Source organism: Pseudorasbora parva, chromosome 25, assembly GCF_024679245.1.
Source record: "Pseudorasbora parva isolate DD20220531a chromosome 25, ASM2467924v1, whole genome shotgun sequence".
Classification (NCBI taxonomy): domain Eukaryota; kingdom Metazoa; phylum Chordata; class Actinopteri; order Cypriniformes; family Gobionidae; genus Pseudorasbora; species Pseudorasbora parva.
This window is the reverse complement of record NC_090196.1, coordinates 36975421-36990922: the sequence shown is the minus strand read 5'-3', so window position 1 is coordinate 36990922 and position 15502 is coordinate 36975421. Positions and strand designations below refer to the sequence as shown.

Sequence of the window (15502 nt, the reverse complement as noted above, 5' to 3'; positions counted from 1 at the left end):
AGTGTATACTATTACATAAAAGTAAATTTATTCTATTATCACATAAATTCAAAACCGACAAAAATTCACAATTACGACAGTGTATACTATTACATAAAAGTGAATTTATTCAATTATCACATAAATTCAAAACCGACAAAAATTCACAATTACGACAGTGTATACTATTACAAAAAAGTGAATTTATTCAATTATCTAATGAAGTCAAAATGAACAAGAATTCACAATTACGACAGTGTATACTATTACAAAAAAGTGAATTCATTAAAAAATCTTGTAAAGTCAAAATGGACAAAAATTCACAATTATGACAGTGTATACTATTACATAAAAGTGAATTTATTCAATTATCACATGAAGTCAAAACAGACAAAAATTCACAATTACGACAGTGTATACTATTACAAAAAAGTGAATTTATTCAATTATCCCATGAAGTCAAAACAGACAAAAATTCACAATTACGACAGTGTATACTATTACAAAAAAGTGAATTTATTCAATTATCCCATGAAGTCAAAACAGACAAAAATTCACAATTACGACAGTGTATACTATTACAAAAAAAGTGAATTTATTCAATTATCCCATGAAGTCAAAACAGACAAAAATTCACAATTACGACAGTGTATACTATTACAAAAAAAAGTGAATTTATTCAATTATCCCATGAAGTCAAAACAGACAAAAAATCACAATTACGGCAGTGTATACTATTACAAAAAAAGTGAATTTATTCAATTATCCCATGAAGTCAAAACAGACAAAAATTCACAATTACGACAGTGTATACTATTACAAAAAAAGTGAATTTATTCAATTATCCCATGAAGTCAAAACAGACAAAAAATCACAATTACGGCAGTGTATACTATTACATAAAAGTGAATTTATTCAATTATCCCATGAAGTCAAAACAGACAAAAATTCACAATTACGACAGTGTATACTATTACAAAAAAGTGAATTTATTCAATTATCCCATGAAGTCAAAACAGACAAAAATTCACAATTACGACAGTGTATACTATTACAAAAAAGTGAATTTATTCAATTATCCCATGAAGTCAAAACAGACAAAAATTCACAATTACGACAGTGTATACTATTACAAAAAAAGTGAATTTATTCAATTATCCCATGAAGTCAAAACAGACAAAAATTCACAATTACGACAGTGTATACTATTACAAAAAAAAGTGAATTTATTCAATTATCCCATGAAGTCAAAACAGACAAAAAATCACAATTACGGCAGTGTATACTATTACAAAAAAAGTGAATTTATTCAATTATCCCATGAAGTCAAAACAGACAAAAATTCACAATTACGACAGTGTATACTATTACAAAAAAAGTGAATTTATTCAATTATCCCATGAAGTCAAAACAGACAAAAAATCACAATTACGGCAGTGTATACTATTACATAAAAGTGAATTTATTCAATTATCCCATGAAGTCAAAACAGACAAAAATTCACAATTACGACAGTGTATACTATTACAAAAAAGTGAATTTATTAAAAAATTCAAAACAGACAAAAATTCACAATAACGACAGTGTATACTATTACAAAAAAGTGAATTTATTAAAAAATTCAAAACAGACAAAAATTCACAATTACGACAGTGTATACTATTACATAAAAGTGAATTTATTCAATTATCCCATGAAGTCAAAACAGACAAAAATTCACAATTACGACAGTGTATACTATTACAAAAAAGTGCATTTATTCAATTATCTAATGAAGTCAAAATGAACAAAAATTCACAATTACGACAGTGTATACTATTACAAAAAAGTGAATTTATTCAATTATCCCAAAGTCAAAACGGGCCTCCTCGGTCAAATGGGAGTATAATATAGATAGGACTATCTACTCAATGGTTTTATGGTTTTCATTAGATCTAAAGCAATGTATGATAGTGTCAGTTTCATTTTTAGGGTTTTGTGTTTAAATGTTACATTTTTAACATTGAGTTCAGTATTTGTTTCGGTTTGAGTTGACTTTAATAACCATGATACAGATACAGTTTCAACAGGTTACGACAGATCAAGAGAAACTTGATAACATCTATTGCTGGGGTTTCCCTGTCACATATTTTAGTAATCATCATTTGAAAACTTAAACACACAAAACTGGACTTTAAAAACATTTAGCGGCTCAAATTTTGAACACAACTTGGCCAGACATACGGCTTTGAGTTTATTGCCTGGTGTAAATAATTGTTCAAAATATATATTTTGTGTGAAAAAAAAAAGTTTAATTCAGTTCGCTTTAACTTCCCAAATCTCATAACACTTAAATTTTTTTGAAGCTGCTTTAACTTTTGTCTTCTCTAAGAAGAGATCTGCACTCCAAAGCCCAAGGGTGGAGACGGATTAACCCACTGTAGTTCCCTTTCTTCAGCCAGCGGCCGAGCAGAGCTGTTCCCATGAGTCACTCAGGCCCCGCCCTCTCTCTCTCTCTCACACACACTCTCTCTCTCACACACACGCACATTCTTCACCTTGAGCAGCTCTTCAGACTCCCACAGAAGAGCAGAAGCGGAGACTCTCGTCCCTGCCGTCGATCATGAGTGTCCTGAGTGTAATATTCCTCATGTGTGCTTTCACTGGGTCTGTACGAGGACACTCAAACACCACAGGTAAGAGGAACGGGAGTCCTGAAGCACACACAGCTCTTATTTTAGTCTGACACTGAACTTCAGTCTGTAATTGCATGTTCTTAGACAGACTCTTTGAACACTTGCCATGGAAAGAGTTGAAAGCATTACACATCTGGCTTTACTTGCAGAGACTCGCGGCTCTACTCCAGTGAAGACGCTGCTGAAGTCCAGCTTCCATCTGTATGAGGAGGGGTCGGTGTTTGAGGAAACCTGCGCCATTCTCCCATTCAGACCTGAGAGTCTCCTCAGATGCGGATACAACCGAAGCCTTCCTCTGGTGCTGATCATACACGGATGGACGGTACATCATCATTATATACACACACACACATGTTCGTTTTTGAGAAACGTGGGGATATTCCATAGGTGTAATGGTTTTTATACTGTACAAACTGTATTTTTGATCCCCCTACACTGCCCCTGCCTCTAACCCTTCAGAAGGTAAACGGGGAACCTTCTGTCAAGGTGCTCTCAAAGCCAAGAACAGATGCTCCTCCAGTAACATTAATATAATGTTCATTCTAAGTCATCTGGTCTTTAATAATGTTTGCAGAACGGGACATTTACCTCAATGTTCACAGAACCAAACATCTAGAAAACTTAACGGGACAACATAACGGGAACATGTGTGTGTTAGCTGGGACGATGTAAACCCATTAAAAATAAAGGTGCCAGGAAGAACCAAAAATGGGTTTTCACAGTGATGCCATAGAAGCATAGGCGTCGGAACCATTGTGTGTGTGCGGGACAAGACCCACACACTTTTTACGACCAATGAAATTGGACCCAATAACTTTTATCGTCTCTAATTCAGCACATCTGTTTACTTCTAACCGAGAAACACTTATTATAAAACACGTTAGCCGCTTTATTTCCACTTTTAATTTTTACAATTTTTGTTGAAAATAAATGCCTTTCCGATCTGATATGTGATGGGAAAAGGGAGTAGAGCGAGTGTGGCAAAAGGTCCATTATAACCATTTTATAGTCTAAAGAACCTTTTGTGCAATGGAAAGTTTCTTTGGCTATCAAAGGTTCTTCATGGAGCCATACACCCTGCCAAAGAACCATTGGAGGACCTTTATTTTTAAGAGTGCATGGCTGCAGTTTCTCAGTAGAAATGACAAAGTAATAATATATTAATACATTTTATTTATAATGCGCTTTTCTTAAACCCAAATCGCTACAGTAAAATAAAAACAAAACAACAATCGCAATATAACAAATAATTAGAGAAAAACAGTCTTAAACAAATGTGTCTTAATCAGCTTTTTAAAATGACCCAAGAGGAAGCACATTCCATAGCTTGTGGGCTTTGTATATGAAAAGGCTCTTTCCCCCATTGGTCTTTAGCTTACACGAAGGCTGATGAAGTGAGAGAGAGTTAGCGGAGCGAAGAGAGTGATGGAGAATAAGGACTGATGAGCTCACAAAGATACTCAGGTGCAGTCCCATGAAGTGCCTTGTATGTTAAAATAAGAATTTTAAAATCAATTCTCACGTTTATGGGAAGCCAGTGCATTGGTGAAAGTGCTTGTTTTTCCCAGTAATCGTCTGTTTATTGCCTGAGATAGCGGCGTATCGCTGCTGTACGCCTCGGCTCGTGTCAACAAACATGCAGCGCAGGCAGGAAGTTTCTGGAGGCGGAGGGAAGGGATGGAGGCTTGTTTTACAGCGTGTCTGAATGTTCTTCTCCTGCTCTCAGATGAACGGACTCATGGAGAAGTGGATCTTCAATCTGGCCTCTGCGCTGAAGGTCCGGCTCGGGCGGGTCAACGTGCTCATCAGTGATTGGAGGAATCTGGCCCTTCAGCCGTATCCAATCGCTGCCAAGAATAGCAGACAGGTGGGGCAGGACGTGGCCGCGCTGCTCAAATGGCTGGAGGTAATGAGGGTCATTAATAGGAACGTTCTGGGAATGAATCCCACCGCACATTAAAGGGTTAGTTCACCCAAAACTGTAAATTGTGTCATTAATTCCTCCTGTGGCTGGATTCATAACGGTTCGAAGCTTTGTTTTGAAAACGGCCATCACTATATAAGTCGTTATTTAGTGTTTTTGCGCACTAACTCTATTCTGGCCTCTTCATCAATGATTGTAGAGCCGCTGTAGTGAGATGGGCTTTGTAACGACGTCTTTAGTGCCTTTATGGGCCTTGAGAGAGGAAATGACATTGGTGTCAATGAAGGCCTTTCTGAGCCATCGGATTTCAACACTAATATCTTCATCTGTGTGTGAAGATGAGCGGAGGTCTGACGGCTGGCCAACCACAGGAGGAATTAATCACAGAGTTTACATTTATGGCTGAACTAACCCTTTAACCGAAACATGCTGGTGGTCCTGTCATAGTTAGATAGCACTAAATGGAAACTACAATAAATACCATTTCCACACTCGACTGAATCGCTTCACAAACAAGAACAAATGTAACTAAAATAAATAAATAAATCAACTTTATTTCTATCGCTCTTCTCCAGCACCGATTGTGTCAGAGCAGCTTCAGTGTTAAACAGGACAATACTGCAGCAGAATTAGATTTGGCTGTACAGTCGTTCTGGAGTAAACAGTGATGTTATCAGCTTATTTTAATTTATCATAGAGAGACAATGTTGGCAGATCAGGATTATAGTTTATAGAATTAAATAAGACCTAATTCATTAATTGTTTTTGTATATTTAGTTGAGTAACTTAGATCATAATGTTAGTGTCCCCAACTGAGAATAGTTGTCCTCTCCGGACAGGAAGCTGCTCAGCTCTCCATGGATCAAGTCCATCTGATTGGCTACAGTCTGGGAGCGCATGTGGCTGGATTTGCAGGAAGCCATTTCAGAGGACGGAGGAAAGTGGGCCGCATTACTGGTATGAACACACACACACACACACACACACACACACACACACACACACACACACACACACACACACACACACACACACACACACACACACACACAGCTACTGGTATGAAGAAGCAAACATGCATCTGACAGGATTAGGGGCAGATGAGGCCTAAGGCCGCATGTCCACCAAAGCGTTATTATCCAGCTGAAAACGCCTCGCTATGAGCACTTCAGAGCTTTTCCCAGTTGAGACTCTTTGCTTATGATCTGGAATATCCGCAGAAGAGTTACTAGCATCTAATTTCACAGATTGTTTGTTTCTTTACTGATTCTATATAAAAATGCAGATACAATGTAAAGTATTTGCTCTGGCTCTTGTTTTAAATGATTTTGTTCTGTTATTATGCTGCTTGTTTTAATCGGTTGGTGTTTGCGTTTAGTGAGTGTCAGTGGAGTGTAGTTCCATCATCTGACCACTGACCCTGTTAAACAGCTCATCTACTTATGAACAAGTTCATAACATGATTCATTCTGAAACTTCCCATTCAGACCCGCATTCTCCACCAACTTCTGCTGAGACGCTCAATCAAAACTCCACACTGAAACCACAAACGCTCCCATCGATAAAGAGAATAAAGAGCAATAAAAGCTTATTGAGAAAGCTAACATACTTAAATGCCATCACTTCTTTTTTCTTCTGAGACAAAGTATAGTTGTTTTTTTACATGTGAGCGAGGGTCCGCGTAGTGCGAGCAGATTTGATCACCAGAAGAGATCGCTGATGAACTCTGCTGTAGTTTACGCCGACGAACTCTGTTGTAGTTTACGCAGATGAACTCTGCTGTAGTTTACGCCGATGAACTCTGCTGTAGTTTACGCCGATGAACTCTGCTGTAGTTTACGCCGATGAACTCTGCTGTAGTTTACGCCGATGAACTCTGCTGTAGTTTACGCCGATGAGCTCTGTTGTAGTTTACGCCGATGAACTCTGTTGTAGTTTACGCAGATGAACTCTGCTGTAGTTTACGCCGATGAACTCTGCTGTAGTTTACGCCGATGAACTCTGCTGTAGTTTACGCCGATGAACTCTGCTGTAGTTTACGCCGATGAACTCTGCTGTAGTTTACGCCGATGAACTCTGCTGTAGTTTACGCCGATGAACTCTGCTGTAGTTTACGCCGATGAACTCTGCTGTAGTTTACGCCGATGAACTCTGCTGTAGTTTACGCCGATGAACTCTGCTGTAGTTTACGCCGATGAACTCTGCTGTAGTTTACGCCGATGAACTCTGCTGTAGTTTACGCCGATGAACTCTGCTGTAGTTTACGCCGATGAACTCTGCTGTAGTTTACGCCGATGAACTCTGTTGTAGTTTACGCAGATGAACTCTGCTGTAGTTTACGCCGATGAACTCTGCTGTAGTTTACGCCGACGAACTCTGTTGTAGTTTACGCAGATGAACTCTGCTGTAGTTTACGCCGATGAACTCTGCTGTAGTTTACGCCGATGAACTCTGCTGTAGTTTACGCCGATGAACTCTGCTGTAGTTTACGCCGATGAACTCTGCTGTAGTTTACGCCGATGAGCTCTGTTGTAGTTTACGCCGATGAACTCTGTTGTAGTTTACGCAGATGAACTCTGCTGTAGTTTACGCCGATGAACTCTGCTGTAGTTTACGCCGATGAACTCTGCTGTAGTTTACGCCGATGAACTCTGCTGTAGTTTACGCCGATGAACTCTGCTGTAGTTGACGCCGATGAACTCTGCTGTAGTTTACGCCGATGAACTCTGCTGTAGTTTACGCCGATGAACTCTGCTGTAGTTTACGCCGATGAACTCTGCTGTAGTTTACGCCGATGAACTCTGCTGTAGTTTACGCCGATGAACTCTGCTGTAGTTTACGCCGATGAACTCTGCTGTAGTTTACGCCGATGAACTCTGCTGTAGTTTACGCCGATGAACTCTGCTGTAGTTTACGCCGATGAACTCTGCTGTAGTTTACGCCGATGAACTCTGCTGTAGTTTACGCCGATGAACTCTGCTGTAGTTTACGCCGATGAACTCTGCTGTAGTTTACGCCGATGAACTCTGCTGTAGTTTACGCCGATGAACTCTGCTGTAGTTTACGCCGATGAACTCTGCTGTAGTTTACGCCGATGAACTCTGCTGTAGTTTACGCCGATGAACTCTGCTGTAGTTTACGCCGATGAACTCTGCTGTAGTTTACGCCGATGAACTCTGCTGTAGTTTACGCCGATGAACTCTGCTGTAGTTTACGCCGATGAACTCTGCTGTAGTTTACACCGATGAACTCTGCTGTAGTTTACGCCGATGAACTCTGCTGTAGTTTACGCCGATGAACTCTGCTGTAGTTTACGCCGATGAACTCTGCTGTAGTTTACGCCGATGAACTCTGCTGTAGTTTACGCCGATGAACTCTGCTGTAGTTTACACCGATGAACTCTGCTGTAGTTTACGCCGATGAACTCTGCTGTAGTTTACGCCGATGAACTCTGCTGTAGTTTACGCCGATGAACTCTGCTGTAGTTTACGCCGATGAACTCTGCTGTAGTTTACGCCGATGAACTCTGCTGTAGTTTACGCCGATGAACTCTGCTGTAGTTTACGCCGATGAACTCTGCTGTAGTTTACGCCGATGAACTCTGCTGTAGTTTACGCCGATGAACTCTGCTGTAGTTTACGCCGATGAACTCTGCTGTAGTTTACGCCGATGAACTCTGCTGTAGTTTACGCCGATGAACTCTGTTGTAGTTTACGCCGATGAACTCTGCTGTAGTTTACGCCGATGAACTCTGCTGTAGTTTACGCCGATGAACTCTGCTGTAGTTTACGCCGATGAACTCTGCTGTAGTTTACGCCGATGAACTCTGCTGTAGTTTACGCCGATGAACTCTGCTGTAGTTTACGCCGATGAACTCTGCTGTAGTTTACGCCGATGAACTCTGCTGTAGTTTACGCCGATGAACTCTGCTGTAGTTTACGCCGATGAACTCTGCTGTAGTTTACGCCGATGAACTCTGCTGTAGTTTACGCCGATGAACTCTGCTGTAGTTTACGCCGATGAACTCTGTTGTTGTTTACACCGATGAACTCTGTTGTAGTTTACACCGATGAACTCTGCTGTAGTTTACACCGATGAACTCTGTTGTTGTTTACACCGATGAACTCTGCTGTAGTTTACACTGATGAACTCTGCTGTAGTTTACACCGATGAACTCTGTTGTAGTTTACACTGATGAACTCTGTTGTAGTTTACACCGATGAACTCTGTTGTAGTTTACACTGATGAACTCTGTTGTAGTTTACGCCGATGAACTCTGTTGTAGTTTACACCGATGAACTCTGTTGTTGTTTACACTGATGAACTCTGTGACATGCCGCAGGTCTGGATCCGGCCGGGCCGCACTTTGAAGGTCTGCCGGCATTTGACAGACTGTCTCCGGATGATGCTCAGTTTGTGGATGCCATCCACACCTTCACCGGATCCAGCCTAATGCCGGGAGTGGGGATCAAGCAGAGCGTTGCTCATGTGGACTTCTACCCCAATGGAGGCTCCTTTCAGACCGGCTGCAAGATGCTCGACATTTACACCAACGTCTATCAGTACGGCCTGCAAGGTACCGATCCCGAGAAATATACTGATAACCAAACTGTGTAAGATGATGAATCAAACATGCAACATTAGGGCCTGTTCGAACTGGGCTTGTTCTTGATTTTGTATGGAACAAAACACAGACGTCTCGAGATACTGCCAAATTTGCTTACAAGATATTTGTCTTGGTGACATAAGCTTCAAATGCAAACAATCAAAATCTAAATATACACACAAACTCAAACACTTGAGTGGCCAAATGCATCCATCTAGTCATATTTACATAACCCCGCTATTAAAATAGAAACCCAAGAACATGTTCTGTGTGAATAGGCACTAAATGCTCCTTATTTAGTATTTTTTTCTCGTTTCCAGTCCAAACATCTAAACATTCTTAAATCAAGATTCATTTACTTGTTAAGTAAAATGACATAAAATATTGTTTCTTGTTTTCTGGGGAAAGAAATCTAAATAAGTGAGTTTTTGCTTAAAACAAGAAAAATGATCTGCCAATGGGGTGAGAAAAATAATCGGTAACACTTTACTTGAAGGGGTGTGCATAAGACTGACATGACACCTTCATAATCATGACATGACACGTGTCATGAATATGAAGGAGTTTTTATGCATGTTTATGACAACTGTCATTAAGTGTCATTCGCTTAATTATGTCATTTTTAATGCAATGATGACATTTCGGAGTTGTCTTTTTTTATGACAACTTGACATAAACCAATACATCATAACCTGTCAGTGTCTTTGTCATGACAACTTGACATTACCAAGACAACATAACCTGTCATAAACATGATATAACAGATTATCAAATTTAAGAAACTTACTTAGCTTATAGGGTTAACCTTAAACTGCCATGTGGTTGGTTTTGATGTTGACTGAGGCCATTATAATGTCATAATTTTTTTAGTGGCACAAGTTTAATTTGTCATTAAAATGTAATTAGGTGTTAATACGCTGTCAAATTATTTTTTAATAACAGCATCATTAATATTTTTCAGTTCATAATGTTTTATTTTATTTTTTAAGTTTCCTCCACCAGCTTCAACAGAAGGTTAGATAATAGACAATTTCAAATGTCTTAAAAATATGAAAAGGAGTTCGAGAAATAAAATCAATCATTTGATTTTTAAGACCTGCCCTCTCACAGAACTGACTCTTAAAAACACAAGGCATGAATTTATACACAGGTGACCAGCACCAATTAACGCAAAAAGGGGAAAACACGTACACAAATAATGGCCATTACACAAAATAAACATATATATAGATCAACATAATATACACACATAAACAAACACAGAAAAATAACACTTTGTCAAATGACTTCACTTTATAAATTATCTTCCGATGTATAAAAATAAGAGGAATAGTCTTTAGAGCCCCACCCCGGGCTGAACAAGGAATGGTTGCCGCTACAGCCTAGGCGGAACATTATATCTAGGGCCAACGTTTCCGCCCGAACCCCTTTTGACGGTGCACCAGCACACGGGACTCCGCCATAACACACAGACAAACAAAGAAATGGTAAGAATAAACTCAAACTATTCGTTAAAGAGTGAGCGAAAGTTTAAATAAAGTATATTAAACCCAAAATAACGTTGTTGTGAATAGTTTTTACTTACTGCAAACTAAATTGACATTAAACACCTAAACAAACTAACCTGACTGAGGCTCTTTCAACAACTGTTACAGCGTACACATTACCAGTGGTGCCACCATAGACATCATAGGTTTATATGTCTATGCCACGCTATCATTTTGAGTTATATTAATAGTTTTTAATGACTCTGTACGATTTCCTCTATGATGCCATATTTCAGGTCAAGCTAAATATTCATGACACTGTTATAAAATAATTTGACAGAGTATTGACACTTAATGACATGTTAATGACAAAATCAACTTGTACCACTGTAGTTTAGGTCAAGAAATATATTCATGACAATGTTATAAAATATTTTGACAGAGTATTGACACTTAATGACATGTAAATGACAAATTAAATTTATAAAAAAATCATGACATTATAATAGCCTAATGACAGCCAACGTCAAAACCAACCACATGACAGTTTAATAATAATAATAATAATAATAATAATAATAATAATAATAATAGTAATAGATTTTATTTATAACGCACTTTTCATTCGGAAGAATCTCAAAGTGCAACAAAGGGAAAAAATAACAATACATGAATAACAAGAAAAATTACATCTCAACAATGCCGGACGCTGATGACGCTAGCCTGGTGCAAACTTCAGCCACCATGCAGTTTAAGCCCGAGGGAGACCACCAGTGAGCAGCCGACACCCAGAAGAGAGAGCAGCCGCAGCGAGCAACATCAAATGTCCTTCAAACCAAAACCAACCACAAATTCAAACAAAAACAGAAGAGAAGCGGTGAAAAAACGGCAAACAACGTCCTCTCAGAGGCTGCCAGCAATCAGCAACAGTCCCAATTGTAGCTCTGACTGTTAGACTAGTCACAAACATAAGAAAATATAATAAAATCTAAATTTAATAGTAAAGTTAACATGATTTGTGGGTGGAGAAGCGGCGAACAGACAACGCCAGCATCCTCTCCCCCACGTTGCCTAGCAACTAATGTAATGTAAACCCAAAAAGTAGTTTCTTAAATTTGATAATTAATCTGCTATGTCATTTCATGTCTGTTTATGACAGGTTATGTTGTCTTGGTAATGTCAAGTTGTCATGACAAAGACACTGACAGGTTATGATGTATTAATTTATGTCAAGTTGTCATAACAAAGACAACTCTGAAATGTCATCATTGCATTAAAAATGACATAATTAAGTGAATGACACTTAATGACAGTTGTTATAAACATGCATAAAAACTCCTTCATATTCATGACACGTGTAATGTCATGATTATGAAGGTGTCATGTCAGTCTTATGCACACCCCTTCAAGTAAAGTGTTACCAAATAATCTTATTTCTGATTGGGACGGAAACAAGAAACAAGATTTCAGTCAGAAATAAGATTATTTTTCTCACCCCATTGACAGATAATTTTGCTTGTTTTAAGCAAAAACTCACTTCATTTTGATTTTATTTTTAAGAAAGCAAGGAGAAATATCTCATCTCATTTTACTTATCTAGTAAATGCATCTTTATTTAAGAATTTTTAGATATTTGGACTAGAAACAAGACAACATTACTAAGTAAGGAGAGCATGTTTGGAGTGTAAAGCAGTGTTTCAGGTGCTATTTTAAAAGTGCATATTGTGCACTAGTCTAGACGGTCATTATAATGTGTGTGTTCAAGGAGTTCCCAAGACCATTAAATGTGCCCACGAGCGCTCAGTAAAACTCTTCACGGACTCCCTGATCAACACCAGCCATCCCATAATAGGCTACCGTTGCCGTGACGACCGCACCTTCAACAAAGGCCTGTGTCTGGACTGTAAACAGATGCGCTGCAACACGCTGGGCTACGATGTGCGGCGCGAGCGCGTGGGGAAGAACGCTAAAGGCCTGTTCTTCAAAACAGGCCCAGAAGCGCCATATAAAGGTCAGTTAATGCGGCTGTAATTGTGGCCCGCGAGTCTAGACGTCTGAATTAAAGCAGCAGGAAGGTGTTTCCTGTGTCTGTTTATATACCCAACACACACCCTCTTCCCTCTCCCTCAGTGTTTCATTACCAGATCAGAGTCCACCTGATGAACCTTCTGGAGCCGGTGGAGGCAGCGCTGTCCATCTCGCTCAATGGGACGCGAGGAGAGACCCAAAACATCCCCATCACCCTGTGAGTCCAGGACACCGGCCAATGATGCCGGCTTATGAAAGCACAAGCATGAGTGTGCACGTGTGTTTAATGCATCATGTTTCATACATCAGTCTTTATGGCTCATATAGTCTAATATAGTGGAAAAAACTGCTCGGTTTTATTCAAACTGAAAAATATGCAGATGCTGATGTTTATACGTAATTCTGATGCTTGTAAGTCACTGATGCTTATTACAGTATACTTGCATAAAAGTCATATAAATATCAATCAATCAACTTTATTTATATAGCGCTTTTACAATCACGATTGTGTCAAAGCAGCTTCACAGTGTCAAACAGGATAATATTGCAACAAAATTAGATTTGGCTGTACAGTCGTACTGGAGAAAATAGGGATGTTATCAGCTTATTTTAATTTATCATACAGCGACAAATATCAATATCTGCCAATAATGTCTTAGTTAGATGATATTTAAATGCTTAGTTTTATGATCAAAGCTCGGTCGTTTCAAACATATAATACAACGATGATTGACAGATGAGCAAATAAACCTTCCTCAAAGCTGATCATATTTGATACGCATGATATTATTACGTTCAGGTCAGATCTGACAGCGGAAAGACTCGAGCTGAACGTTTGTATAATTATTACTATAAGTTTGAATTTTCCTGGAAAGTTGGAAATTCCTAGTTGGAGTTTCCTAGTCTGAGTGTCCTAGTCAGAAATACTCAGTTAGGTTTTTTCAGGTTTCTTATCTTAGTCAGAGTTTCCTAGTCAGAAAAATCAGAGTTGAAAATGCCTTGTTGGAAATTCCAAGTCAGAAGTACAGATTCAGAATGCCTAGTCGGAAATTCCAAGTTGGATGTTTTCAAATCGGAAATTCCAAGTTGGAGTGTCCTAGTCGGAAATTCCAAGTTGGAGTTTCCTAGTAGAATATTTCAAGTTGGAGCTTTCAAATCGGAAATTCCAAGTTGGAGTTTCCTAGTCGAAAGTTTCAAGTTGGAGATTTCAAATCGGAAATTTCAAGTTGGAGTTTTCAAATCGGAATTTCCAAGTTTATAGTTTTTGAGTTGGAAATTCCAAGTTTGATATTCTTAGTTGGAAATTTCAAGTTGGATTTTTCGAGTTGGAAATTCCAAGTTGGGAGTTTTCAAATCGGAGATTCCAAGTTAGAGTTTCCTAGTGGGAAATTCCAAGTTAGAGTTTCCTAGTGGGAAATTCCAAGTTGGAGTTTCCTAGTCGGCTATTCCAAGCTTAGAGTTTTCGAGTTGGAAATTCCAAGTTGGATATTCCTAGTTGGAAATTCCAAGTTGGAGTTTTCGAGTCGGAAATTCCAAGTTGGAGTGTCCTAGTCGGAAATTCCAAGTTGGAGTTTTCGAGTCGGAAATTCCAAGTTGGATATTCTAAGTTGGAGTGTCCTAGTCGGAAATTCTCAGTCTGAGTTTCCTAATTAAGTCAGGTTTCCTAGACAAAAAATCATAGTCAGAATTTCCTAGTCATAAAATTGTAGTTGGAAGTGTTGGAAATTCCAAGTCAGACTTAAGACTTTTACTTGATAAAACCGTCTGAACTATCAATCAGACGACAGAAGGCATCTTAGCGCTCCTGATAATAAAGCAGATGTTGAGTTAAAGAACTACAGTATCCGGAAGCTGTTTCACACTAAATAACTTTAATGTATAAGAAGTGTTGGTCAACAATCAACAACTTCTGCTGCGGGTCATCTACAACACGTCATCATCACTGGATCTCCACAGATCAATGTTTTGTGTGTGTGTGTGTGTGAGAGATTGGTAGGGTTAGAGTAAGGTGAGAGACTATACAGTTTGTATAGTATAAAAACCATTACATCTATGGAGAGTTCTCACAAAGATAGTGAATGTGTGTGTGTGTGTGTGTGTGTGTGTGTGTGTGTTGTGTTACTGCAGTAGTGAACGTGATCATCATGTGATTATGAGCTCTGTGGGTTGCAGGTATCAAGACAGCAGCAGTCCAAAGGCCTTCACCTCATTGGCTGCGGTGGCTGCTGATCTGGGTCACCTGACCTCCATCAGGCTGGTCTGGAAGGGCGAGCTGGTCTGGTCCAACTGGCTGAGGCGTGTCAGGAACATCATGAGCTGGAACGGACCCGATCAGGACCTGGAACTCAGTGTGTGGAGGATCCGGATTAAATCAGGAGAGAGTCAGGAAAAGTGAGTCTCATTTAATTCCAGAGCAGAATAAAATACTGCAAACATGATGTTCTTCCTTCGATTCCAATATTACTAAATGAGACCTTATTGTTGCTTCAATTTGATACGTTGGAGTTTTCGAGTCAGAAAATCAGAAATTCCTTGTTGGAATTTCCAAGTCAGAGTTTCCTAGTCAGAATATTAAGGGGGATGTTTCCTAGTCGGAAAATCAATCAGAGTTGGAAATTCCAAGTTGAAGTTCCTAGGGCCTCATTTAAAAAGTGTGAATGACTGGTGCTCTTTTATATGTAAATGATATTAATTAGGCGTTTTTTACAAGGCAGAGAACTGAAACCATTTAGCCGTGTGCAAGTTGAAGATCATTTGCGATTTACAGATTTAACATGTTTAATGTATTTGCATGTTTCCTGTG

General features: G+C 39.0%; 1 protein-coding gene across 1 annotated transcript in view; it reads left to right on the top strand.

The window, feature by feature from the left end:
• Positions 1 to 2498: 2498 nt before the first annotated feature.
• LOC137065564 (hepatic triacylglycerol lipase) overlaps positions 2499 to 15502 on the top strand; it is a 26025-nt gene continuing 13021 nt past the window's right edge. Inside the window, exons 1-8 of the mRNA XM_067437257.1 lie at positions 2499 to 2654; positions 2804 to 2976; positions 4381 to 4560; positions 5418 to 5535; positions 8921 to 9154; positions 12437 to 12682; positions 12802 to 12916; positions 14872 to 15090. Coding sequence (XP_067293358.1) covers positions 2582 to 2654; positions 2804 to 2976; positions 4381 to 4560; positions 5418 to 5535; positions 8921 to 9154; positions 12437 to 12682; positions 12802 to 12916; positions 14872 to 15090 — 1358 coding nt within the window. The 5' untranslated portion in view covers positions 2499 to 2581. The remainder of the gene's footprint in view (positions 2655 to 2803; positions 2977 to 4380; positions 4561 to 5417; positions 5536 to 8920; positions 9155 to 12436; positions 12683 to 12801; positions 12917 to 14871; positions 15091 to 15502) is intronic.